This window comes from Electrona antarctica (genome assembly GCF_951216825.1).
Source record: "Electrona antarctica genome assembly, chromosome: 10".
In the NCBI taxonomy this organism is placed as follows: Eukaryota; Metazoa; Chordata; class Actinopteri; order Myctophiformes; family Myctophidae; genus Electrona; species Electrona antarctica.
In genome coordinates this window covers 54,655,940-54,682,627 of record NC_136791.1, presented here as the reverse complement: position 1 = coordinate 54,682,627, position 26,688 = coordinate 54,655,940, and the positions used below count along the sequence as shown (strand labels likewise).

Sequence of the window (26,688 nt, the reverse complement as noted above, 5' to 3'; positions counted from 1 at the left end):
TATGCTTTAGCTATTTTTGAAAAACCGTGAAAATGTGGCACAAATCTTTGAATATATATTCATTCAGAGTGAACGTTTTTAACTCAAATCTTTGCTTCTGAGAGGTTCCTGGAACATCACATTTTCAGATGGGGGGGGGGGGGGGGGTCGGTGGCCAATTACATATCATTTTTGGGGTCCTTGACATGAAATATTGAGCACCACTGATACAGAAACATAAGGTTAAACTGTCAGGATTTTGAAGATTTGTTTTTAAATTTCGACGTCAGGCCTAAATGGGTTAACAAGATTAGTCGTGTCTCTTTGTCTGTCATCCTCGTCCTCCCTCCAGTCGTCGTCAGTTTGGTCCTAAGGATCAGGATGAGGTGAAAATCATAGAACACCAGACTCAGTACCTCCGTCTGATGCCCCACCTGGCTGCTGTCCTGGCCCTCACCTTCACCACCAGGTAATGCATATATACAATTATAATCACAACAAACTGTTCATTGCAATGTAATGTATATGAAATGTCTTTATTGAATTGGCAAAAGTACATCATGCAGATTATATTAATTATAATTTTATTATTATTAATATATTAATTTTCTCACCTCACAAGTAATGTACAATCGTGTAACACTTAAATGAACAAACATGCTCTATTCTCTTCTATCTTTTCTCAACTCTCCATTTCTCTCAACGTTAAACCACAACATTGACCAACATTCTCATAAATCCTTACGGACTTTCTTTTTAAATTATATTGACTTGTCATGTTTGAAGGTGTATCACATTTAATCTAATGAGAGGTAGTATTACAGTATGCAGGCTCAGCTATATAAGCAATTCCAGATTTGTTCACCTGCATTGCCACTTTATGGCCTTGATGAAACCAACGTTTATGAACTCTTCCATTTATTTTCATTTTGACATCATGCACGTGGTTGATGGTGAAGAAATCACAGGAGTCACACCATGTGTAAAGTCACTTTCAACATCACCTCTGCCATTCTTGCTGCAGCCTGTTTTTAGCTTCTTGGAGAAGGAAGGATACCTCTGCCAGAGAGAGCAATCATGTTTTCAGGTTTCGTAGGTTCGTGAGAAGGGAGTTGGAGTTGGTAGACCTTTTTATTTTTATTTGGAAAATGAATTAACATATCTTTTTACATGGCTTGGTTGAATTCTTGATTCTGATTGGTCAATCGCTGAATTCAGTGGTCTGTTATTTCTGGATAATGACCGCTCCGCTCTATAACAGGCCGATGCCTAATCAAACCCTCGGAGCACCTGCTGCGCCCCGCTTGATTTCCTGCTGTTTCCAACATGACAGCCATGTAAACACACACACAATGTAATTTACAGCTAAACATTGCTCTCAAAAATGTTATTGAAAACATTTGAGCGAGAAATAGACGAAGCAGTACCCGAAAATTTATTCTATTTGATCAGCTCACTTCCTTGTTTTCCGACAGTGCTGGGCAGACAGTGCTGGCCAGCGTGACACTTATGGAATAATTTCATTACCGCAAGCAATGAAATATCTCGTTTTGTTGTGTTTTGGGTCAATTAATTTATTTATGTATTATTATTAAGTAGCCATGTAATACGCGGGATAATGTCTGCCTAGGTGGTCATTGTCGGGAGATAATTCACCGACAGGGGGTTAACACCCTTACATAGAATCGCTATGCAATTTTCGAAACCCAATAACAGATCCATGAGCCAAATTGGGTCGTGACTCGTGACCCTAAATTTGGGTAACATACTCTGCATCTTTCAGACAAAGGTCGGTCATGGAAGTGTGCATGCAGGAAGGTGGATAGCAGTTAGTTAGATAACATTGTCCTCAGACAAGAATGTCTTCTGTGGTTGTTTTGAGACTTGACAACCTTCATTGATGTTATTCGGAAGAACTTTGTGTGAAACATTCTGGACGGTAAACAACTTTGAGGACCACTCGTCACTTGTCGTACCACTGTCGTTATGTGTAGTACTAGGACATGGCCTGTTTTATTGTGTGCCTATACTGTGCGCTAGCCTTGTTCATTTATTTAAAACGTAAAGTTAGTGAATTAAATGAGTATCCTATGGTAGGATGGCTAGGTTGTCAATACTACAATGTTGGATTGATGATGTTGTTCCATCTGTATCAAGTTGGCTCCATAACGTTCTACAACTGCTCCCACATGTTCTCCATGGAGACATGGATGGATTTTTCTTTGTTTGGGTTGTGGAATATATGGGAGGAGAATACGCAGAAATATTATCAAGGGGTTTTGCAAATTTAGGAACCATTCCTGTTAAGTTCAAAGGTTTTATGATTTGAAGACTCTAGTAAGTCTAGTAAGGAGTAAGAAGAAGATTATGTATGGACGTATGTATAATGTATGTAGGTATGTCTAGGTCAGGGGTCCTCAATAGACTGGACTGCGGACCACCTCTCTGACCACCTCTGTTTTTAACCTGACAAAAAAAAAGTGTTCTTTGTGCCTCAACACAATACCTCTCATTTGCTGTGAATTTTTGGAGGGGAATATTTGTGAAACATTTTATTTCCATACTCTGCATCCCAGAATTGGTTGGTTGGGAGGGGATCCGATTTGTATAAGCTTGCCTTGGTGTGACTGTACTAAAAAATATAGAGCCCCGCTCTCCGCTGGCCGCTGCGTGGCCCGCGCTGCGTGGCATGGGAACGGACCTTAGTCTTTTTCAAAAAGTATTAGTGGACCTTCAGCATTTCTAGTTGAGGACCCCTGGTCTAGGTGTTAGTCTGTCTGTGTATAATATATGTGAGTCATGACTCGTATATCAGTTTGTGCAAAAATGAAAAATAAAATGATTGAAAGAAAAATAAAGTAAAGTAGTAAAAAGAAAATCTAATCAAATGTATTCAAGTCACATTCTTTTTATCAAATTGATTATAATACTTATTAATTAATTATTAATTATAATAATTTTAGGAAGGTAATCCATAATATATTATCTGTAATGTTAAAGTAATGTTCCCAACCCTGTATCACAATGTTGACTCTCTCTCTCTCTCTCTCTCTCTCTCTCTCTCTCTCTCTCTCCCCCCCTCCCTCCCTAACACACACACACACACACACACACACACACACACACAGTTGTGCTCTACTTTCCCTCAAAGAACCTGGCTTAATTCACTTATGAGTGTGTCTCCTTGCATAATTATACATGTCTGCATGCATATCTTCCTGTGTTTATTATTGCAGTAGCCAGATGATTGATTGATAGATTAGTGTCTGGTCTGGGGCACTACTTTTGAAAGGTTGTTAAGGACCCCAAGCCTAAAAGAAAAATCATATCATGTCCCATGATTCACATGGGAACGGTGAGGCTCCAATTTGGATCCAGACTTCATGTGGCCAGACTTCACATCACATTAGTGATGTCAGCGTCTAAATGACACACAGTATATGACCTATGACTGTGTGTGTATGTGCTGTGTGACTAGGCTGACAACACGCAGCAATGCGACGGGTTGTGAGCTTTTGGTGTTTAAACTCTTCCACAACTTGCTAGGGACCCCCTGGAATCCCCTCGAGGACCCCTGGTTGGTCTCCGCATCCCACGTGGAGAAACACTGCTCAGTATGTACTCACTGTGTTTGCAGGTATGCAGTGGGGGTGATGGATGACGTCCTGTGTCGTGGGGACGACATGCAGCACAACAGGACTCTGCAGGCCATGGTGGCTGGACTCAAAGCCTACAGCACCTGGCAAAACCTCCAATGTCTGCAGGACTGCAGGGAATGCACCGGGGGAATGGTGTGTGTGTGTGTGTGTATGTGTGTGTGTGTGTGTGTGTGTGTGTGTGTGTGCGTCCGGGGTGTCCATGAAAAAAGTCTTGAACTAGAAATGCACTCTGTCGTGGTGGTACTGCTACTAACTAATGTCTATCACAACTTCTGTTCTAAATCCTTTAGACCCGTTATTGACCTTATACCAACCTTGAAACGTACCTTAGTTACGTCACCATCAACAGCCAATAAGGGACCACCATTCTTACCCCTACATACATGCATGCATACATACATACGTATACATACATACATACATACATACATACATACATACATACATACATACATACATACATACATACATACCCAGCCGATCACCAAACGTGCCTTAGTTACGTCATCAAGAATGGTGTGGTCCCATATTGGCCGGTGGACAACACCAACATACTTTGGACAACACCGACATACCCAGCCGACCGCAGTACTTTGCGCGATCTGCTTGCGCAAGTAAATAGTATTTTTTTGAAAGTATGTGCCACTGCTTTACTAGCGGTGTTACGGCACCTAACATACTGTATGCCCAGAGTTCCAGCATGGGCCTATAGGGTTTAAAGCCACAAACTGTGTCTCTTGTGTGTATTGGTCAGGGAGAAAGATACATTTTGTTTGTGAAGGTATGTGTCGTAGAAAAAGTGTGTTGGTGAAAGATCAGATCATGGTTGAGGAGTAGTAGTAGAACGCCCTACTAAATCTCACTAAAGCTCACTGTAGTAGCTAGCTAGCCAATTCTACAGCTAATAGAGCACCGAAGTCCTAACGTCACTGTCAGTAGAGGGCGTCAGTCCCCAGGTTCGTGTACTTTTTATTTGCATTGTAATCTCCATAGGGGGATTTTAGATCGCCTCATATAAGAACTGTGTTTGAAAAATAAACCGATCACCCCGGCCTTTTCACTCATGGATATGAAGCATCGACTGAAGGTGGAACTGTACAAATATACCCAAAGAGTAACAAAATAAGCGTTAGAAACGATTCAAACAACCCAGAGACTACATTTCCGGGTAGGCAGGGTGGCTGCATCTGCCCGTCGCACAACAGAAACCGAATGTTAATTACGTTTATTTTTATTTTTATTTTATTGATATTTAATGTTTCGTGGTTAGTACGAGTCGAGTCACCACCAGTTGAGCTTACGTCAACGAGGAATCTCAGGAACGCAATGTGTTGACAGCTGGGCATGACGTATATTAGCAGCGACATTGCCTTCATATGTAGTTTCAAGGCTTTTGCGGCCACATTAATTCCATTTTCTCCAGAAACTGGCTGTATCAAATGTGAATGGACATCATTAACGACGCACAGCCACTCCCCTGACAGAAAGTCGGTCGGTTTATTTTTCAAACACAGTTCTTATATGAAGCGACCTAAAATCGCCCTATGGAGATTTCACTGCAAATAAAAAAATACATGAACCTGTGTATAGGCGCCCTCTACTGAAAGTGACGTCAGACTTCGGTGCTCTATAGCAGTTGCATTAGTAATATGATGTACTCTAATCTAATGCATTGGTGTTTCTCAACCTTTTCTGGACCAGGGCCCACTTGAAAATATTAAGTGTTTGTGGATAACGGATCTGACCACTTAACAAGGAAGCCTATCGGCTGTTATGACCAATCAATTCATTTACAGTTCAGCTTCGATCAATGAAACCAACAGTATATTTTAATGGCGTCACAATGAAAACTCCCTTTAAGTTTTAAAAGAATACCATGACATTTCTTTTTTTTTACATTATATATATTTTCTATATATATTGTTATATTATCATTATTATCTTGGTGTTTTATTAATTATTTGAGGGCCCAATTGCAATATACACAGGTGGTCTTATCGTGTACTGTATGTCTTTCAGGGCTTCATGATGGAGAATCGTATCCCTGCTCTGAAGTGTGACTCTGATGTCTTTGTGACATTTGAAGGGGACAACATGGTCATGTTGCAGGTAGGTTTTCACAGCCTCTCTTCCGTCACCTCTTGTGGGTTATAATATCCAAACCGATTTCAAAGTGTCACAGTATGCTGTCAAATACCCAGGATCAGTGCTTAGTCAACAGCTGTAACACTTGATTCATTCAAGTGAAAATTTGTAACTTGGCATTGTGTATTCACATTTTGATGGTCTTTATTAAATTGGTTCAATATATGAATCTAATTTGATTAACCCATTTTGGGCGGGAACCCCTTGTGGTGTTTTAAACATGTTATAATTTAGCTATTGAAAAATAGCAGATCTAATTTTTGAAAAATCGTGAAAATATTTATTTCAGAAAACTGGAGGATTTAGAAGATTTTTTTTAAATTTTGAGTTCAGGCCTAAATGGGTTAACCTAACATAACCATGTGGTCTTTCTTTGAACGAGGTTATTTGGTTGGTTAGAGTGATTCTGGTGTTTTCTGCGTATGTACACATTGCACGCTTGCTTTCTCAAGGCATGTTTAGTTCTGCGACTGCAACTGTTGGAATCGGTGAGAAGATACCAAATTGTTAAATCAATTATAATTAGCCTAATTAATAATGCTAATAAGAAAGGACTGTATAATTAAATCTTCGATAGCAGAGCAAGAAACTCCGGAAATGTAAAAATACTTTTGAAAGTAATCAGAGTACAAATACATACTCTGTAGCAAAAATGGTTATAAACCTTTTAAATTATAAAGTTAAGAATACATTTTAACAGGAATACTTTTTAGGAGAATGATCAATATCCATATAATACCTTAAGTAGGAAATACTTTTAGAAAAAATACCTTTAAATACCCAATAGATGAATAATGAGTCCACAGAAATAATGGAATGTCCAGTCGGAAGCTTCAATGATTTAGCCAATTCATTTTAGTTCGGAGAGCACAAAGAATGAGTCCACATACAGCCAATTACAAAATGTCTCTCCCCGTGTCACAAAATGGACACGGCTTATATATAATTTTAATCAAGATTGAGAACACTACGTGTCAAACAGCCAAGGGAGGTACACACTGTTACTTCCCATCAAAACCAAGGACTGTCTAAAGAGGACGAGACGCGAAGACCGTACGGGCGACGCCATGTTGCTCCATGGAAGGAAAGAAACATGCGCAGTTGAGACCAAGGAAGCTGAACGCGGAAGTGTTGGCTGCATATAGCCCATTGTGCATGTTTCTTTCCTTCCACGGTCTTCGCGTCTCGTCCTCTTTAGACAGTCCTTGATCAAAACCAGGAAGCATAATGCACATTTGAGTTCAGAGGTTAACAAAAAGTGAATAGTAGCGACACCTATAGCTGGGAGGTGTACTTGGCATATTACTGATGGCCGTGCCGACTAATATGGCGTTTTTAAGACGTAAATAGGAGAGCGAGGGAGACGGAATGTCTGCCTCGCGCACCAAACCGAGGTCAAATAATAATAATGTTTTGCACGGAGAGGCAGATAAACGGGAAACAAAACAATTCTATATCTACCCGCTGGCTAGGGGAGAAGTGAGATGTAACTTAGTGGGACAGCGTGACCTGAGAGGCACATCAAAAATACATGGGCATGGGGCATATGTAATGATTCATAATTATGCAGGGCATTCATTCACACACAATAAATCTTTAATAATTACAAATTATCCATCAGCAACTATACGTTCTGAGAGGAAAAGCACCTCTACAGACATGTACAGTAGAGACTTAAAAATTAAGAATGAAAGTGATGCACAAAATAGAGCCTTTACCATCCTTTGATTTGAGGAAAGGAATTATTCACCGTTCAACTCGTTCACCCTGAATTTGCCATATTTTGAAGTGTCAAACGTTGCACACTAAATCACCCTGTTGATATGCAACAAAGAGTTTGACTGTTTAATTTAAGCCACTCCTTGCATTTACACAACAGTGGTATCCTCTGTCGTTTGTTTTTACATGACTCCCACTGAGCCCAAAGTAACATCATGGTTTACAGCATATATTCTTCAAAGAATTTAATTTACAAATTCAGGATGCTAACCAAGGGGTAGCTAACCTGCTGTACTTCTACCTGACTTAAACGTTTTCTGTCCATTAACTCTGTTAACTACTTGATCTATAGCATTCCTATTCTGTGGGATCATTTGCAGAAAATTGCCGATCTCACGAAGCTCACGTGTCACGTGATACGGTGTAAGCTTGTAGATCTTCTATTTCTGACGAAGATATTTGGTGTAGAGGGAATAGCTGGCTCAGTACAGAGCACTTGGCAACTCTACAGAGAACTTGATCTCAAACTGCCAGCTGGATCTCACTTTAAGTACAGCGGGGCAGTGAAGGACAATACAACGGACAGTCTCATTCTTTCTACTGTAATCTACTGTATATAGATTCAGCATTCGATCATAATGTGAATGTTAAAGCTATAATTCAATCAGGAACACTCATGTCATAAATAAGAAATAAACGTATACTTTTAACGTTGATAGTTCCAAAGCAGCATTTTAAACTAATCCGGGGAATGTAATCCAGAGATGCCCCATAGGTATACAGTATAAGAGCAGACCATTGAATTCAGTTTAACTTGAGAGCCATGCAAAACATTGAATTTCAGTTTATCTTTAGAGCTGCGCAAAATATTGCATTTCAGTTCAACTTTAGACTAGAGCAGTGGTAACCAACCTTTTCAAGCCCAAGAGCCCATTTTATTCTCAAGTGTAAGCCATGATCTACCACTAAAATAGGCTATGTTTAAAAAAACACTTTTTTTGCGATTTCTGACAGGCTCAATGCATGTGCACACTGCCCACATCCACACAAAGACTATAGTTTAAATAAGAATAAATACTGATAGTTATATAATCAATGCCAAAATATTAAGACAAATGTATTTTTCCATAGTCAGAGTAGAGTAGTCACTGCTTGCCTGTGTAGGTATAGTAGTGAGTGAGAGGCTGTTTAGCTCTGTGGGTTTTTATACCATAGTTCTGTTCTGATATGCATGACTATTATGCACAAGTCAAGTTGTGCATCACAACGCCGGCGTGTTGTGATGCACAACACGGGGGATAGCGGTCAAACAAGAGAACAAACAAACTCTGCAGTTGATAGCCCGATACACATGTTTGGGGCCATCACTGCAAGCTATTCTATATCCACGTTCTGTGTATTGGTATACTGGCTGCCTGTCAGTCTGACACCCGCTCACTCCGGGATCTACTTGAATGGCTCGTGCGAGCTACTGGTAGCTCCCGAACCCCTGGTTGGTTACCCCTGGACTAGAGCAATGCAAAACATTGAATTTCAATGAAACCTCTTCAGTTCAACTTTTGAGTCATGCAAGACACTGAACTAGAAAGGTGGAGGCTGGGGTGGTGGAGGCGAAAGCTTTGCCAGCAGCAGCATTCGTGGCAGCCCAGCAATGGAATAGCTTAGATCCAGTATGGGAAGGAGACAATATTTAAATGGGCCTCTTGTTGAGTGTCTGAGCTGTGATTAGGGTGTAGAAAAGCGTGGCTGATTAGAAACACTTATTCAGTCAGCAGTTTGACAGCTGATCTTAGCTTGGGGCGTGTATGACACCCGGGGTCCTGCATGAGCTGACACGATGCTTGATTTCTCAGAGGCCTGGTGTATTCTATTCAGGTCCTGAAGTGACCTCCCGATCCCAATAAAGCAGCCTACTTCAGTGGTCACATGGCTGCGGCGGAGTCCGCTGGATGTTTTGAATGGGGACATTTGTCATCCAAATCAGCTGGAACGCATTTGACAAGTCTAGACGCACGCACACAAATCTGATTTCCCTCACATGGAAAAACATAGAGGCTGTGTGTATGTATAGTATATATATAGTCAAGAGAGACAAAAGTTTACATTTTACAGGCCAAACCAGAACATCATGCAGCATAAAAGTCAGATCTCAGCTACACACTCCCCTCTACCAACACATTTGGAAAATATAAATATCCCAGTAAAGTTTTGATGGCCAATTAGTCTGTTCAGTGGTCAACAGTCCAGTACTGGGAAGCTCCCAGGTGTACATACAGTACATGTGAGAGTGACGCATGGTGTTGGTCAACAGTCCAGTACTGGGAAGCTCCCAGGTGTGCATACAGTACATGTGAGAGTGACGCATGGTGTTGATGTGTAGAGTATCCCTGCTAACAACATTCCCGGATAAAAGAGGTTAACTTGGGTCAATTCTTAGAGTGAGGTCTAAGGTTAGGCTTAAACTGTTAAATATATAGGACTAAAACATTGAGAATCGTGTGCGTGTGTGTGTGCGTGCGTGCGTGCGTGCGTGCGTGCGTGCGTGCGTGCGTGCTTGCTTGTTTCCTTCAGGTGGTTGCACGCGAGCTGATGTCCCAGTATGCCAGTCAGATGCAGACCAGCCTGATGGGCGGGCTCATCAGGACCTGGACCAATAGCGTTTCCGACGGCCTACGAACCAGGTCAGAGCAGCCAATCAAATGTAACCTTGATGAGGATGAGCAGGCACATCAAGAAGCAACCTAATATAATTATAGGCTTCTCGACCGTTCCTCATCATCTCCGGTCTATTGAGTTTCATACCTTTATGTCTTTTTCTCACTCTTCCTGTTTGTCTCTCTTGTTCTAACTTTCTCTCTTTCTGTTTCCCTTTCTTTTTCCCTTTCCTTTTCCCTTTCTCTCTGTAGTTTTCTAGGGTTCAATGTAGACAGGCTTGGAGATTTGAATTTCCTGCTGAAAGCCTTGGCCTACCGAGAGAGAGTCCTACAGCGCAGCCTGGCAGCCCGACTCTATGCCAAGGTGTGTGGGGGGCGGGGAGGGGGGGGGGGGTGGTTGAGATTTCCAAGAGACCTTAAGTAACCACTGAATCCTTAGTAGGTTCTATGAACTTGTGGTTCCATGTGCTCCACCTTGTGGCTAGCAACCAAAAGGACCCTTGGCTCATGACAACCTGCATTTGGGATTCATCTGAAGTAGAAAAGTGACCCACTTAAGTATTTAACCACATTAACTCCGGGCATCTCTATTTTCGTTGTGAGCTTAAAGGAGTAGTTCACCCCAAAATTCCTTATTTTCTGTGTAATTGATATGTTTAGGGTGATAACTACTCCTTTTAAGTGGCATAAGTCTAGTGGTTAAAGATGCAATGTGTTGCTAGGAAACAAATTTGTATTGTTCTTTTACAGGTGGAAAAGAATAGGGACCCGTTTTTTGATGCCTGGAACTCCTGTCTGCACCATATCACCAGTCTGGCCCTGGCTCACATACACAGGGGTAAGTAGTAAGTACTGCTACCAGGAGCCTTGATACATAAACAACATGAGGTTTACCTCAGTGGTATCTTTGCGGTCATGGGATGTCTCCCAAATGGTCCGCCATAGTATTTACAAGGGGACTTGTAAATACGTGAAATCACGGTGAAATCTCGTCTAGCGAGACTTCCAGAAGTGTGTGTCTACACAAACGCTGTGGAGAGTTTTTAGTCATTATGAAAGACAGATGTCTACAAAAACATGACTTTTCGAGCTATAAAAAATAAGCCATTTACCGCAACACCCGACCGCTCATGCTCTGAGCTGCGGTGGACTCGCCCCCCTCCTGCACCCTTCTCGGTAGAAAACTGAAGAGAACACAGACTTCACCAAATGTGGAGCGAAGGCTATGAAAAATCAATAAACAAAAAAATAATAATAAAAAAAGTGGAGCGAAGCTTTGGTTAGCGAAATACAAGTTGACTCCCACTCACTATGCCAGATTTTCCAATGGGTTACCCCAGGCTTATCTTTTTTAGCCAAATGCGAACGAAAATAGAAGCCTGGGTACCGACTGGCTATTTCACACTTTTTAGGATTCTTTCAGCTATCTTGGTCTAATATTCAGCCCAGAATATCGATGCTTGGGATTCTTAAATGTACCAATAGAATAGAAGTATATAACTAAGCCCTCCTGGGTTTTTCCCCTTACTCTTGTGCATTTAGATTTCTTGTCTATATTTTTGTAATCCGTTTTTTATTTTGTATTTTGGCACAAATGAACAAAAAACAATATGAGATGGGAGTCAGAGAGAGAGACAAACTTGGTGACACTAGAGTGTGAAAAGGGAGCTTGTGTTGACATATTAACACCACTCAGAGAGTCAGATGTGTCGGAGGAATACTTATACATGTGTGTGTGACTGTGTGTATTTTTGTACTTGTTCTACTTGCTCTACTTGTGTAATACATGAAAGAATAATGTGTTTTACAGTGGCATGCATGCTCTCCTCTTCCTATGTGATGGGTGTTTGACCTTTGACCATTTGTAATGATAAAGTTGTTTATCTAACCCCCTGTGTGTATGTCTTATTCTGTCCCCATAGTAACTCTGGAACAGTTTGCTGTTGCTGTCCAGCAATGCCCTGTTGAAGAGGACCGTGCCTTGTTAGCAAAGGTGTGTGTGTGTGTGTGTGTGTGTGTGTGTGTGTGTGTGTGTGTGTGTGTGTGTGTGTGTGTGTGTGTGTGTGTGTGTGTGTGTGTGTGTGTGTGTGTGTGTGTGTGTGTGTGTGTGTGTGTGTGTGTGTGTGTGTGTGTGTGTGTGTGTGTGTGTGTGTGTTGAATATCTTTGTGTGTGTGCATAGTATGTGTCTGAATGTTTTTTGTCTCTGATTATTTTTGTTTGTTTTTAGGATACCTTCCTTTGCAATGTGCGTGCGTGTGTTTTGGTACTGTATGTGTGCGTGTGCTTGTGAAACCAACTGGTTCCACTGGCCTTCTTTCTTTCAGACTTATATAGGAAACTCCTCTGACTCAGCCCCACCTATGGAAACTACACACACACACACACACACACATTTACATGTACATATTTAGAAACACAACGATGCATATAAAAATAGTAATACACTAACCTAAACTCACATAACACAGGGCTGAACATCTGTCCCTGCTGTGGTGTGCAAACACAAACCTCCCTGGTTGAGTGAAAGCAGTTTGTCTTATTGAAACGCACACCATCTTGGCACAAGAGTCTGATTTGTTTGAATATTGTTTATTTTAAACACATGGGGTGGGGGGGGGGCTAAATACACCAGGGCCATATAGGCGATCGATTATACTGTATGTATGTATGTCCTAATGGATAAGCGCACACACAAAATTAATAGTTCATATATTAACATAAATGAACACTGGACGTCAACATTGTTTCTCCCTGGGGGGGGGGGGGGGGGCTGGTGTGTGTGTGTGTGTGTGTGTGTGTGTGTGTGTGTGTGTGTGTGTGTGTGTGTGTGTGTGTGTGTGTGTGTGTGTGTGTGTGTGTGTGTGTGTGTGTGTGTGTGTGTGTGTGTGTGTGTGTGTGTGTGTGTGTGTGTGTGTGTGTGTGTGTGTGTGTGAAAGAGGGAGAGATGTTTCTGCTAGACAAGACTGTAGGTACTATATGGACAAGGCAGACACTGGCGTAATACTTATATAAATACTTCTGCGTTCTTGTTATCACTGAGCACCGAAACACATTCTGAAACTGAAACTGTTGGTTTTGGCGATAAGTTATTGAATATTATATGAATATTCTTAGTTTACAACAAAAGTCTACAGGAGTGTCTCTCTCAATACCACAGGCTGGCACAAATGTGTTGTTTGGCAAACAAGAAGGTAGTGAAAGGAATGTTGTCGGGTTAAATCTTTTTTTCCCCCTTTCTTTCTTAAAATGTTAAAACACTATATTCTATTCGAATAGGAATAGAGCATAGCAGTGCGTGTGGTTTTCTGGACCCACTGAAAACTCTCCAATTCATTTTTCCCATAGAGATTTACAAAAATAGGCTAGAATCAAGCCATCCGGGATCCTGGTGAATCATGACCAAAAATAATTGAATATTTAATTATATGATAATAAATACCCTTTGTTTAGTGTTTTTTATTTTCATTTTTTCACAGAATCAAAGGTTTTGATTGGACACTCATGCATGAAGGAAGCATAAGTTCAAGTCCGTTGCTCTCCCCAGGTTGGCGGAGGGTGTGTAGAGCCCAGGATCACATTAGATAATTGACACAGGGGTGAAAAATGGGTTACAAAATCGTGGGATAAAAATTATATATAAAAAAAAAAAAGGTTTTGACTCACCAGGCATGGCATGATTCTAGGCTTAAAATGATTGATATAAATATTTGTGTAAATCTATTGGAAAAATGAATGGCCGATTTTTCAGTTGGTCCAGAAATCCACCCCCGCTGCTAGGCTCTATAGCAGTGGTTTTCAAACCTTTTCACATCAAGGTCCATTATTATATCTTCTGCATTTGAGCCACAGACCACCTTTTGATGAGATTTAGCCTCTCAGAACCAAAATTACGGGTTCATTTGGTTTAATTTCACACTCTTACGAGTTAAATATTTATAAGGGTCCATTTGGTTACGAACTCTCCATCATTTAGCTGGGGACCACCTGGAAACCCTTCAAGGACCACTGGTGGTCCCCGGCCCACTGGTTGAAAACCACTGCTCTATAGTAATCATTGAGAGAGTGTTTGTTCAAAGTTTGTCTCTCCAGATTTTTAATAATGATAAAATACATGTTCAGGTGGATTGCCAATTTCAGAAGAAGAGAGTACCCATTTATCAGATTACAATTTATAGTGATCCAGTTACAATTGTGCATGCTCTACTCATTTCTTTGTGTCATCACTTTTTGAGTGGTGCAACCACTCCAAGGAACAGCAATGTCCGTGTTAACCTATGTGACTGTGACTATGAGTAGCAGTAGGGGCAAAAGTGGCGTTGTTGTGCCAGAAACAGAGAGAGAGAGATAGTGCCGCACTGTTGCCTGCTAATCTGCTAATGAGAGAGAGAGAGGGGGGGTACAGTGGTACAGTACCACGTGTACCACTGTGGTACTGTACGTGTACCACTGTGGTACTGTACGTGTACCACTGTGGTACTGTACGTGTACCACTGGTACTGTACGTGTACCACTGTGGTACTGTACGTGTACCACTGTGGTACTGTACGTGTACCACTGTGGTACCGTACGTGTACCACTGTGGTACTGTACGTGTACCACTGTGGTACTGTACGTGTACCACTGCGGTACTGTACGTGTACCACTGTGGTACTGTACGTGTACCACTGCGGTACTGTACGTGTACCACAGTGGTACTGTATGTGTACCACTGTGGTACTGTACGTGTACCACTGTGGTACTGTACGTGTACCACAGTGGTACTGTACGTGTACCACTGTGGTACTGTACGTGTACCACTGCGGTACTGTACGTGTACCACTGTGGTACTGTACGTGTACCACTGTGGTACTGTACGTGTACCACTGCGGTACTGTACGTGTACCACTGTGGTACTGTACGTGTACCACTGCGGTACTGTACGTGTACCACAGTGGTACTGTATGTGTACCACTGTGGTACTGTACGTGTACCACTGTGGTACTGTACGTGTACCACAGTGGTACTGTACGTGTACCACTGTGGTACTGTACGTGTACCACTGTGGTACTTGAGCCTCCCTCTAATGGTACGCAGAGGAGTCGCCCAAAAAAGAAGAAAACATCACACCCGCGTGAAGTGATTGGTGCAACTCCGTGTGGGGGTTCCCGGTGTGGGGGGGGGGTTCCAGACCCACAGGAAAGGAACGCACCCAGGGTGCCGGGCCGGTTCCGGCGTGCCGCCCCGCGTCCAAAACGGTTGAGAAATGACAGAGTTACCGTGTGCCGGTCCCTCTACTGTACCCTGTACTGTACTGTCACTGTACTGTACTGGCACACCCGAAATCATCATATATACAGTTAATATGTGCGTTTGTGTGTGTGTGTGTGTGTGTGTGTGTTGGGTTGCGCACAGGTGGTGAAAAACAACCATGCTGTTTTCGTGCTCATACCCAGCCAGCCAGCCAGGCAGGCACCCAGCCACCCACACACATAACTCCGTAAGGGAGTGGTTGCACCACTCAAAAAGACAGAGGAGTCGCCAAAAAAGTGGAATGAAATATTTATATTGCTAGTCTACAGGTAGTTCTTCCGACTAAAGCAATTGGCAATTGGCTCTCCAGCTGTGCTGAAATGAGCATGACAGCACACCTAGCCGTTAATAGAAGATTTGAGGATGGATTAATCACATTAGAAATATCATCAGTTGTGCTGATTAGATGGAGTTTCATCAGTGCAGCAGCATTATTGGCTTAGGAATGGAACCCAAAAAAAAATCAAAGAATAAATTATGACGGCACACCTAGACTTAGCCGTTAATAGAAGATTTGAGAACGGATTAATCACATTAGAAATATCATCAGTTGTGCTGATTGGATGGAGTTTCATCAGAGCACCAGCATTATTGGCTTAGGAATGGAAAAGAAAAGAAAATAATAAATGAAATGTCTCATCTGTGTAAACCGTGCATGGCTGAATAGGATGGGTCAGCTCTACCCTCCTGTATTTATTCTGAGTTGGTACTTGGTATAAATAGGTTGAGAACCACTGGTCTATCAGAATATAGAGCTATTTAACACTTATTTCATGAAAGGTTCACATACTGCATCTTTAAATGTAGCAATGGCTCCAACATGTCCAGTATGTCACTACTTTGACATCATGGGTGCACTTTTAACCCATTTTGGGTGGGAACCCCTTTTGGTGTTAGCATTATGTTATGCTTTAGCTATTGAAAAATAGCAGATCTACAAGCTCATAGCGCGCCACCGAGTGGCGCGCTACGAGCTTGTAGGTCTGCTATTTTTGAAAAATCGAAGAACCGCTGACATAGAAACAGCTTTTTCAGAAAACCGTCAGGATGTAGAAGACATTTTTAGAATCTGATCTCAGGTCAAAATGGGTTAGTTCTATGGTATGTGTGAGGTACAGTATATACTCGCCAGACTGTTTGGCCACATTAAACATAATGTGACACATCTTGCTTGATATCTGGAGTACAACAATAATGTAGGCATTAGAAAGCCAGGAATCTCCCCTTTCCTCTACTGATGATCAAATGAAAAATGGTCATTCCCAAAGTGGGGTCCCCAAGAGTACTTTAAGGCGTTCCAGGGTGGTTATATCAGTTTAGCCACTAACCCTATATTATACTAGAGGTGTTCAAATGAAGAATCTTGAAAATGGTGGTAGAATTTAGAACACACATCTCCTCTTCTGGGGGTCTCTGGCACAAACTCTTTCCAGATGGGGGTTCACAACCTAATAAACATTTAGACCATCCAACTAGCAGGTGACTTAAACATGGGCTCACAGCAGGGCCTCAGGCGGACAGAAACGCACCACACACACACCGAACCACTCGTGTTTTTAAAAGAATGGGGAAAGAAATGTATGCTAATGCAAAAGCATGCACATCACATTGCACTCAATGGGCTTTAGTTGATGTTATTGCCACAAAGGTGTCATTACTCTGGCATGTTTTTCTATTTATTTTCCACTCCTTTCTTTGATCTCTTGTGGCGGTTAACGGTCTCACAAATGCATACACACGCGGCACACTGCCGCACACACAAAAGCACGTGCGCACACAGCCACACACATGCGCGCCCTGTGAAGAGGCCATACTGTAAAAAAGCAGGCATGTCTATTTTTCCATTTCCTCTGTGTTCACACCAAAGTGGAGACCAACATGAAATTGTTGTCACCACCAGATACTCACTATACTCACGAAGCCATGACAAAGAGGAGGAAGACACACAACTGTTTAAAAGAAAATACAATTATTTACAATATACTATAATAATTCTGTAAAATCAGTGGTGTCAGCAATGTTAGTGACTGTTTATATTCTCAAACTTCTCCATCAACACCTTTTTGGCTTGTTCCGCATCTTCTCAAGTTCCTCCTCCAATCGCTGCTGGTGCTTCATCTCCATGGTCATTGTCATGGTCATCAGCCAACCTTTTCGTCCAGTTGGAGGTCACTCGAGCTTAGCGTTACCCGTTTTAGCAGACACCAGCTCAGACATCTTGAGGGCATTCTTTACATTGACTGCATCAAGAACCTTCTGTTGAAGATTAGCAATCTGGGCACTCCATAGGCCTATCTCTGTCTCAAGGTTTCCCAGTTCCCACCTGTTTAGTCATCTATCGCTGATTCTCAATGTCAGACCTGATGAATTGAACATGGTGGACCCTATTGTAAACAAGTGTAATGCTTAATTGGGTCGTCCACTCACAGTTAACAGCCTTTGTATTGAGTTTGTGCTTGAAATGTACTGTAATTCTGCAAACTGTTAATAAATATTTCAATCAATCAATCAAAGCATCGCCCTGCATGGTAGGCCAAATGTTTGGTTATATTTTAGATGTGGTTATATTGTTCTTGCGTGTTGTCATCAGGGATGATTATTTACATCATTGCATTTGTGTGGTGCTTTGGAGTCGCAGTAGGTGTGACCGTTGCATCCTGGGCTATGGAGGAAGCAGTGGGGGATTCCGTTCCACAAAAGATGGGACACATTATTAAGAGAGCATTTGTACCTGTAGGAATTTGGTCTAGTCAGCCCTTTTAAAGCGTGTCTTCCTCCTCTTCATCATGACCTTTACGGGCCAGCCAGATCGTGACGAATAGCATTGTTCCGACTCCAAATGTAGTTGTAATCTATATTTATTTATTTTATTTTATTCAGACATTTAGCTATAAACGGCATATTTAACCAACTAACTATGGTAGCTGTGGGCCCATCAACTCACTTGAAATTGTTTATTATTGATATGAATTGATGGCACTCCAAAAAGAAAAGGAAACTGCACCTAATGATTAACAGAACAATTGAAATGATTTAGTGAACAGCAATACCATGGAATGGTAGGGCATGGAAATGGAAAATAAGAGATTGCATATTGTATCATTGACCATTTTCAATTTAGCACCCCTGTCATGACATGTCATCGGCTATTGTCGCTGGTTTTAAACAGTTTTTATTAAGTGGTTAACAAAGTGTGTGTTGTGTCTTGTATCCAGTTCTGCCTGCTCCATGGGACCAGTCTGGTGTACCAGGAACGTGCCTGGTACCTGGAACACAACTATCTAACCCCTGGTACCAGCCGAGCTATACGCACACAGGTAACACGCACGCGCGCTTGCACACACACACACACACACACACACACACACACACACACACTCTCTTTGAGTCTCATCACTACATCAAGCCACATACACACACACACACACACAAAAAAACATTTAAGCCCTATTTTTACTTTTGGCTATTGCATTTTTTTTGAAAAATGTTGACAAATCTCTTATAGCACACAATGTTTTCAAAAATCTCATTAGGACTTAGGTGAGATACGCAATTTCAGGTTTTACCCATAATTAAGCATTGGTGTATGCTATGGACAATATTTTGCATTCTCAGCAAAGAACACACACACACACACACGATTTCTCTTAATATTCCTAAGCACCTGGGCAGCCAGCCATGAAACCTACTACAGGGAAACATAAGTATGAGCTAATGTCATCAGTTCTCTTTATTAATGTACATAGAAAAAACCCACATACACACAGTGTTTACCATAACTAGCGTGTAGCTACATGGATATACTATACTATAATAGTTGTCCTCGTGTCCTGAACCTCTTCTAGCAGAAAGAATTGACCAACGTACTAAACAGAAACGTACTAAACATTAGTGTCTTGTAGTGACTGTCCACTTCATGTCACCAAAGTTGGTTGCGAAAGTGCCTTCCAGCTTCCAGTGCTAAACTACATCCTGAACGACATAGGTTGCGTTCCGTCTTTCTCTTCTAATCCTAGCATAAATAAAACCAGGAACCACATATTCCTTGCTGCCCAGGAAGCTGTAGCAGAGGACATTTGCATACTCTGTTCTGATATCTTCATCATCATAAACATCATAAATTAAGACCTTAAACGAGAAACGGGAGCCACACAAATCAACTTAAAGTGTTGCTCTGTGGTCATGGCAGCAGTCATTGTTTTATGCTTTTTAATATATATTGATGTATAGTGTTCTTTTAAAGTCTTCCAAACTGTCTGTTCTAATTCCTTGTGCATTATACTTTCAGCAGTATCTTGTATCTTTCTGTTTTATTTTACTCTTTTCCTTTGAGTCTATATTGTGTTCTTTTTCTGCATCTCTCTTTCTCACACTCGCACAACCCAGTTCAGTTTATTTCTGTTTGGTGCGTGATAGTGCATGCTTTCTGTTGACTGAGTACCACGTGTGTGCATGTGTGTTTTGTTTACCCTCCTTGTTACAGAAGTCTGCTAGCACAGTTGTTCTCACGTAAGTGTGATCAAATAGAGGCGGCACACACATAAACACTCCTAGTATGGTGTGCGGACATGTACGAACACACACACACACACACACACACATTCCGTTCCGAAACCCTTTTACGCGCACACATGTATATGCAAAGACACTTGTTGTCATGCAGCAGCAGATGATTAGTATCACTGTGCTAGCATTGCTTCAGTAGACTATTAGCCTGTCATAAGCATATGTTAGCATGTGATCCCATAAAGGACAACAAAAGGGTTACCATAGAGATCCTGTGAGAGGTTTTTTGTTATCAAATATATTCCAAATTGTTCACAATTTTTCGAGATTTTGTATTTTTTTGGTGTTTGAATAGCCTAACCGTAAAATGGGGTTAGCAAGGTTAAACTGTAATATTAACATGTTTTTGCTGAGGACCCCCTGGAACCTCCCCAAGGACCCCTGGGTGTCCCCACATCCCATGTTGAGAATCAGTAGTCAACTAGCTGCTGACACATGTATCCTATCAGGGTACTGTTGCTGGGGAAAAATCTCCATGCTTTAAAGCTGATAACATCAAGTATCAACCACATTGGTAGAATAAGGACAATGGGCATTCCCATTCAAATTGTGGTTCTTGAACGGCTCTATAGATATATTAAAATAACTAGATTGTGATAAAACTTTACAAAGAGCGTGTGTTCATGACAAGCTGATAGTATATGGAGGAGGAAATTGATTTGGGGACTGAAAGAGCCACAGCTAGGGGTATTTATCTAAATGATTTGCTGCCTAATAAAATAACACCATTGACTGCAATTTTCAAAGTGCTAGAGGCAGCAGTATTTTTCATATAAATGCAGTGGACTGGAGGGTTGCTCCAGATTGCCTCATGCATAAAGTACTGAAATCTTGGACTGAATCCATGGCCTAAAATAAAAGTTAACACATTGGGAGCTGTTAAAAATGTCATTAGATTTCAGTGGATCCATGCTTTTTTGTACAAAACCAATTTGGATTGCAAAAGTCTGTTTTTCAGTTGTTACATAGTAAAGTTGCCTGCTATACAGACAGGAAAGAATCAAAGAATCATTATTCACCTGCCATAGTCTGTTAGATTACTGAATTCATCTAACAGTTCTTGGTCACCAACCAAATAAGATGGTAAACTGGGCTTACTTATCATAAGAAACCAAATGCTAACTAGCATTTGACTGTTTTCCCATCCTGTTTATAATATACTAGTGATTATACTTAGTTAGTTACTTAGGTCTAAAGCTAGTGAAAAACAAGTCCCAGGAAAAATGATAGCAGCAGCCTTGCTTTGCTTATCACAGCGCGAGTTCCAACGGGCCATGCAAATTGTCTCGGTCCTGCATGTAACTGACTGGATGCCTGTTTGCCTGCCTGCCTGACTGACTGCTTCTGCTTGGTTGTATGATTCACAGGATTACTTATTGGCTAGATGCTTACTAGAGATAGGTCTACTACAGTACGGCTGTAGAGAATTGACTGGGGTCAGCCTGACATTATTAAACATTTTTAAGCAAGTTACTGATAGTCAAATCACTAAAAGAGGCCACCCTAGTGTGTTGTGTGTGCGTGTGTGCGTGCGTGTGTGTGCGTGCGTGCGTGCGTGCGGCTGTTTGTACATGCGTGACACGTAGCTGTGACCTTTCTCAGCATCATGCTAGGTCTTCAGAGTCACAGTGCTATTGTGTTCTGACCTCTCACATTACAACTAGTCAATAATATGGTGTGTGACAGACAGACACACACACACACAACTGCCCCCTTAAAATATTGATCCTTAGGCATCATTGGAACCACACAGACTCCGACACACATACACTTTATTGGCCCAGGTGGTCAGTATTGTCCTCTATAGCCCTGTAAGTAGAGGGGTCACAGTTCAGTGCATGGGAAGATCTTCATTAACAGTCAATGAGCAGTTGTCAATAACAGTAATTGTCGCACTCAAACACATAACCTATGCTTTCTGAACACAGATACAGAAAAAGATCATCATCATTGATTGATCATTATCATTCCATTTCTTTAGGAAACAGTGTAGATGTAATGGAGTAAAAGTATTGGAAATTGGAAATACTCCAGTAAAGTACAAATAACTCAAAATTGTAATTAAGTCCAGTACTTGAGTAAATGTACTTAGTTACTTTCCACCACTTTGAGTAGTACAGCTCTAAGTACTCTGAAAACGGTACAACGGGTATTGCACAACCGCCACGGCGTTTATTACCAAGCATCATTCTAAACGAGCGTCTCTCCCAACTAATATCAGCCTATTTTAAGTTTAATAAATGTATATCATCTATCTATTCGAATTCGACACACGCGTTCCACACCACCACAGGGAGTGCAGTGCCCGGTGTCGAGTCGGTCGGACCCATGGTTGTCCAGGACCGCCCGGGCTCTGGACAGGGCATCTGCCCACGCTCCATATATGGAGCTGGCCCGTGACATCACAACACTCCATATTTGGGACACAGACAGATGGGTGGAACGGGTACTCTGACACGGGTACAACGGGTATTGAAAAGCCGGGTAGGGCATGGATCTCCAACTTCCATCGTTACCGCCTCAGTGCTCTACAGCCGGGCACCAGTCTAGTAATACAAATTCTATTGGGGTAATCAACAGCTCCCTGATGGCCACTTTGCCAGTGGGTGGCAGTAGTGGGACCCAAATAGACCAAGATGTGAAGGACTTTTACATAATTCGAATGTATAATTTGAATGTTGCCAAACAATATATTTTGATAACATCTGCCTAAAATGTGTTTGACCATGCATATTGCATTAAATATACATATACCTGTAGCAATAGACAGTTTGTAACATTGCAAATCCCTTGTGTTAGAATGTCAGGTGACAATCCACACAGAAGGCCAATTCAACTGTTAAAATTATTAAATCCATTATGTCATATACATCGAAATGTGTGTTCACTCTCTGTCCAAAATAAACAATGTTGGGCTTGTGCAGCCTGTCTGAGTCATCGGTCTGTACACCTCATTAGTTTTAATGGCTATGTCAATAATCTCTAATTAAACCTGTATTTCCTAAGGTAGCATCGAGGTGTCAATGAGAGACAAAATGTTGTGTTCACTGTAGCCCCACTCTAGCTTCGTAATGAATGCTCACCTCATTGATTCACTGAAACCCTGTATACTTCAGTTGACTGGGAAAAAAGGATGGAACCAGATATAGACCCCTGGAAGACTCCAGGGGTCTATATCTGGTTCCATCCTTTTTTCCCTCTACACTAAATCTCTTTGTCAAAAATAGCCGATTGACCGCATGTCGCAATGCAACATATTATGAGCTTGGGGAGGGGAGCTGCTATTTTCTGCAAATGTTCACCAAGTGTTCGCCGTCATGTCATGCCCAAAATATACAGACTTTAAGGTTCATGTGGTTAATGAATACCCACAAATTTGGGTCAGACATTTGGGGTGCTTACTTAGTTTAGACTAGTCATTGGTTAGACATGCGTTAAGGTTAGGTTTAGGTGTGCTGCCCCGTGAGAGGTTAGGTTTAGGGTGAGGGTTTGAGATAGGTTGTAGTTGTAGGACTAATGACTCGACTAACCAATGACTAGTCTAAACCAAAAACTGTCTAAACGAAGTACTGCACCCGATCAATACTGATCGATAGCTACTGTGAGAAATATGTGAAAAGTGGTATTGATTGGCTCGCACTCCTTTTGTGTGCCTTTTCTCGGGTTTCTGTCTGTGCACATGTGTGTATACAGTATGTTATATATTGTGTTGTATAATGTATGTATATGTTTGCGTGGTGTGTGCCAGTATCCATGTGTATGAGAGTAAGAATATGCTTGTGTGTGTACCGGTATGCATGTTTCATGTGAGTGTAAGAGTGCATTCAAGAGCAACCAGGTGTCTGTGAATGTTGTTTCTGAATGAACCGCTTATTACTGTGCGTGTGCGTGTGTACGTGCCTCTTAATCCACATGTATAGGAACCTTGTTAAAAAAAATTGGGTTTTTACTTTTAGACAAAAACCTTATCATAAGTGGATAATAACACATTTATGTCTATGTTCTACCTTACAGCTACTGGAGTTGTGCAGATCAGTGAAGGATGAAGCTCTAAAGGTGGTGTCAGATTTCAACGTGCCTTCCTGCTGCATCCAGGCTCCCATCGCTGGAATAGTCAATCCCAGGGCTCAGTGGGCGTTCTACTCTTCTCCAGACCACACCCACTTGTCATCCTCCCTACCTCAGCATCATGCTGCAAAACTATAAGGTTTTTATGATTTCATGGAATGAACAGACCAATTATGTGTTGGGCATCATGTTCATTCAAAGAAATTGGATCACACTCTGTGTAAATTGTATATCTTACTGTGTTGTTTTGTTTGTTTTTTGTTGACGGACATCGGAAACTTGAGAGAAACAGAAGCCTATTTGTTCGGATGTAATTGAATTTCATACCAGAATGGTGCACATGTGGGTCCAAAGATGGGGTCTTAAAAATAACCACATCAATGGGCAACGTTCAATATTTGAGATGCCTTCAGCATGAGCCCGGCCTCTCTTTCTTTGAAGAGCCTTTCTGTATATAGCAGTATCTGTATGCATATATGTGTGCATTGGGCTAGCTCTAAATTAAATTATTAATCAACATTTCATCCACCCTTCAAGTAAACGTAACCTAGTATTGTCTCTATATTATAGTGACAATGACTATAAAATTAATATTGTCAAAATGTTTTTTTAAAGTGCCATTCACTGTGTTACTCAATGGTGACTGAGAGCATAGAACCGTTACTGCCAGGATTGTACAGCACATCTAGAAATGAGTGCCAAAATGGACACTTATGGAGAGTCAAATGTAAGGTTTTTCTCCCTCTTACTTCCACATTATGCCCCGATGCCTAAGATTATTTTCTAAATACCATTTGAGCCAGAACTGCAACATACAGGAGTCTGAATTCCATGTATTTGTTTAGCAAAGTACTGTAGAAGTCTTGGTGTTTTTAACAATTCACTTTAGTTGTATTTTGAACAAATATTACATTACTATTGTTAGATTTATGAATACAAGTGTAATATTTTATCATCAAATTAATATTTTATATTTGGCCATATGTTGGTGATGTCGTTGACGTTTTCTCTTTCAATATTTTTTATTGATTTTTGACAAAAACGTGAAGTTTTTGTTTGCTGGCCTACAGTTTCAAAGGTTTCTTCACAGATCAAAAATGCCTTCTGTTCTAGAACTTGCTATGACATATTTGTCAGCTTTTCTACTCTTAACTGTTGCAAAATAAATGTCAGTTTTAGATCCCACTAGCTGCTCTGGAGATTAATAAAACAGTTATATGTTATTACCTCTGTTAGCTAAATCAGTATGCTGCCCTGAAGAGATTACTAACTTTTGGCAAGAAGTTGAAACCCCATGAAACTTCATGCTGTGAAAAGACTAAAAGAGCCTTTTCATTTGGATCGAAATGATCAAAATCACCATTGGTCATATCTCAGGAGTGGTGAGACAGAAAAAACAGGTGCACTGCAGACAGACTTTGCACATCCAGGTGTGTTTTGTTGTTATTCTTGCTGACGTAAATGTTTTGTGGCCTCTCTGAAGTCATTAGAATATGTGTGTTAACTTTTTTTCTGAATTGTTAGCAGTCTCACACACACACGCACACACACACACACACACACACACACACACACACACACACACACGCACACACAATGTGCATCAGGCACCAGCATCCGACAGGCTTGACACAAATGGTAATTCAATAACACAAATGACCCAACTTCCTGATGTGCCGTGACATGTTTTTCCTTGGCTGTCTGTGTTTTATATATGTTGGGGACTTGATGTGTGCTGATGTGGGAAAAGAGGGGTTGTAGGGGGCTGTCATTGGACTACTATTATGCTGTTAGATTTATGACACTTTTGACTCCTTTCCGTTCCTGTGTGTGCAGCAACAGAGGAGGGAGAGCTCTGTGTAAATAATCCACAAATCCGTGTGTGTCATGTTAGATGATGGTAAGCATTTTACTTCCGTTCCTTGGTTTTCAAAATAAAGGTCGCAAATAATATCTTGCATACTTTTCAACTTTACGTTTTTTATCTAGAAGAAAAAGAAAAGTGTTGATCCTGCAAGAAAAAAACATAAATAGGATTTATTTTCTACAAAGTATCAGAAAGATTTCTAGAGCCAAAGGAGTAGCTTTAAGCTCACAACAGCCACTAAGCCTAGGTGATTGTCCATTCACAAAGTTTACAAATGTGTTAATAGTTGGTGACAAATGGATGATGATCACCTTACATGCAGATTTGTCACAGCTGATTTTATTGTACATTTATTAGGCTGGCATTGTAGTCTCAATTCTACAGATATAGATGTATGATTATTTCCCCTTTGTGATTAAAGCATATTTAATTCAAATATAAATACACATACTGTACCACCTGGGATTTCTCAATATGGTACGTAACAGTGGAATATCTATATTGACTAATCTACTAATGAAACTATGCATAATATATGCTGGCAATGGATTCAGAATCATAAACCATAGTTTGACACGTAACACTTAATTATGCTTTACTTAAAGCATAATTCAATTTGGAACGTTTAGCCTTATATAGGTTGGTCACATATAATTAAATAAATGAGCATCACAAAAATACGTATCACGACCAGGGCTGGACTGGGACAAAAATTCGGCCCGGGCATTTTTGCGTGAATTT

General features: G+C 41.1%; 1 protein-coding gene across 3 annotated transcripts in view; it reads left to right on the top strand.

Moving 5' to 3' along the window:
• The window catches only part of acoxl (acyl-CoA oxidase-like), a 40,498-nt gene extending 15,233 nt beyond the window's left edge, over positions 1 to 25,265 (top strand). For all 3 annotated transcript variants that reach the window (XM_079512075.1, XM_079512077.1, XM_079512076.1), the window contains exons 11-19: positions 332 to 448; positions 3,617 to 3,770; positions 5,658 to 5,747; positions 10,074 to 10,183; positions 10,409 to 10,520; positions 10,907 to 10,994; positions 12,079 to 12,149; positions 18,662 to 18,763; positions 24,027 to 25,265. In XM_079512075.1, the coding sequence (XP_079368201.1) occupies positions 332 to 448; positions 3,617 to 3,770; positions 5,658 to 5,747; positions 10,074 to 10,183; positions 10,409 to 10,520; positions 10,907 to 10,994; positions 12,079 to 12,149; positions 18,662 to 18,763; positions 24,027 to 24,218 (1,036 nt within the window). In that variant the 3' untranslated portion in view covers positions 24,219 to 25,265. The remainder of the gene's footprint in view (positions 1 to 331; positions 449 to 3,616; positions 3,771 to 5,657; positions 5,748 to 10,073; positions 10,184 to 10,408; positions 10,521 to 10,906; positions 10,995 to 12,078; positions 12,150 to 18,661; positions 18,764 to 24,026) is intronic.
• Positions 25,266 to 26,688: the final 1,423 nt, after the last annotated feature.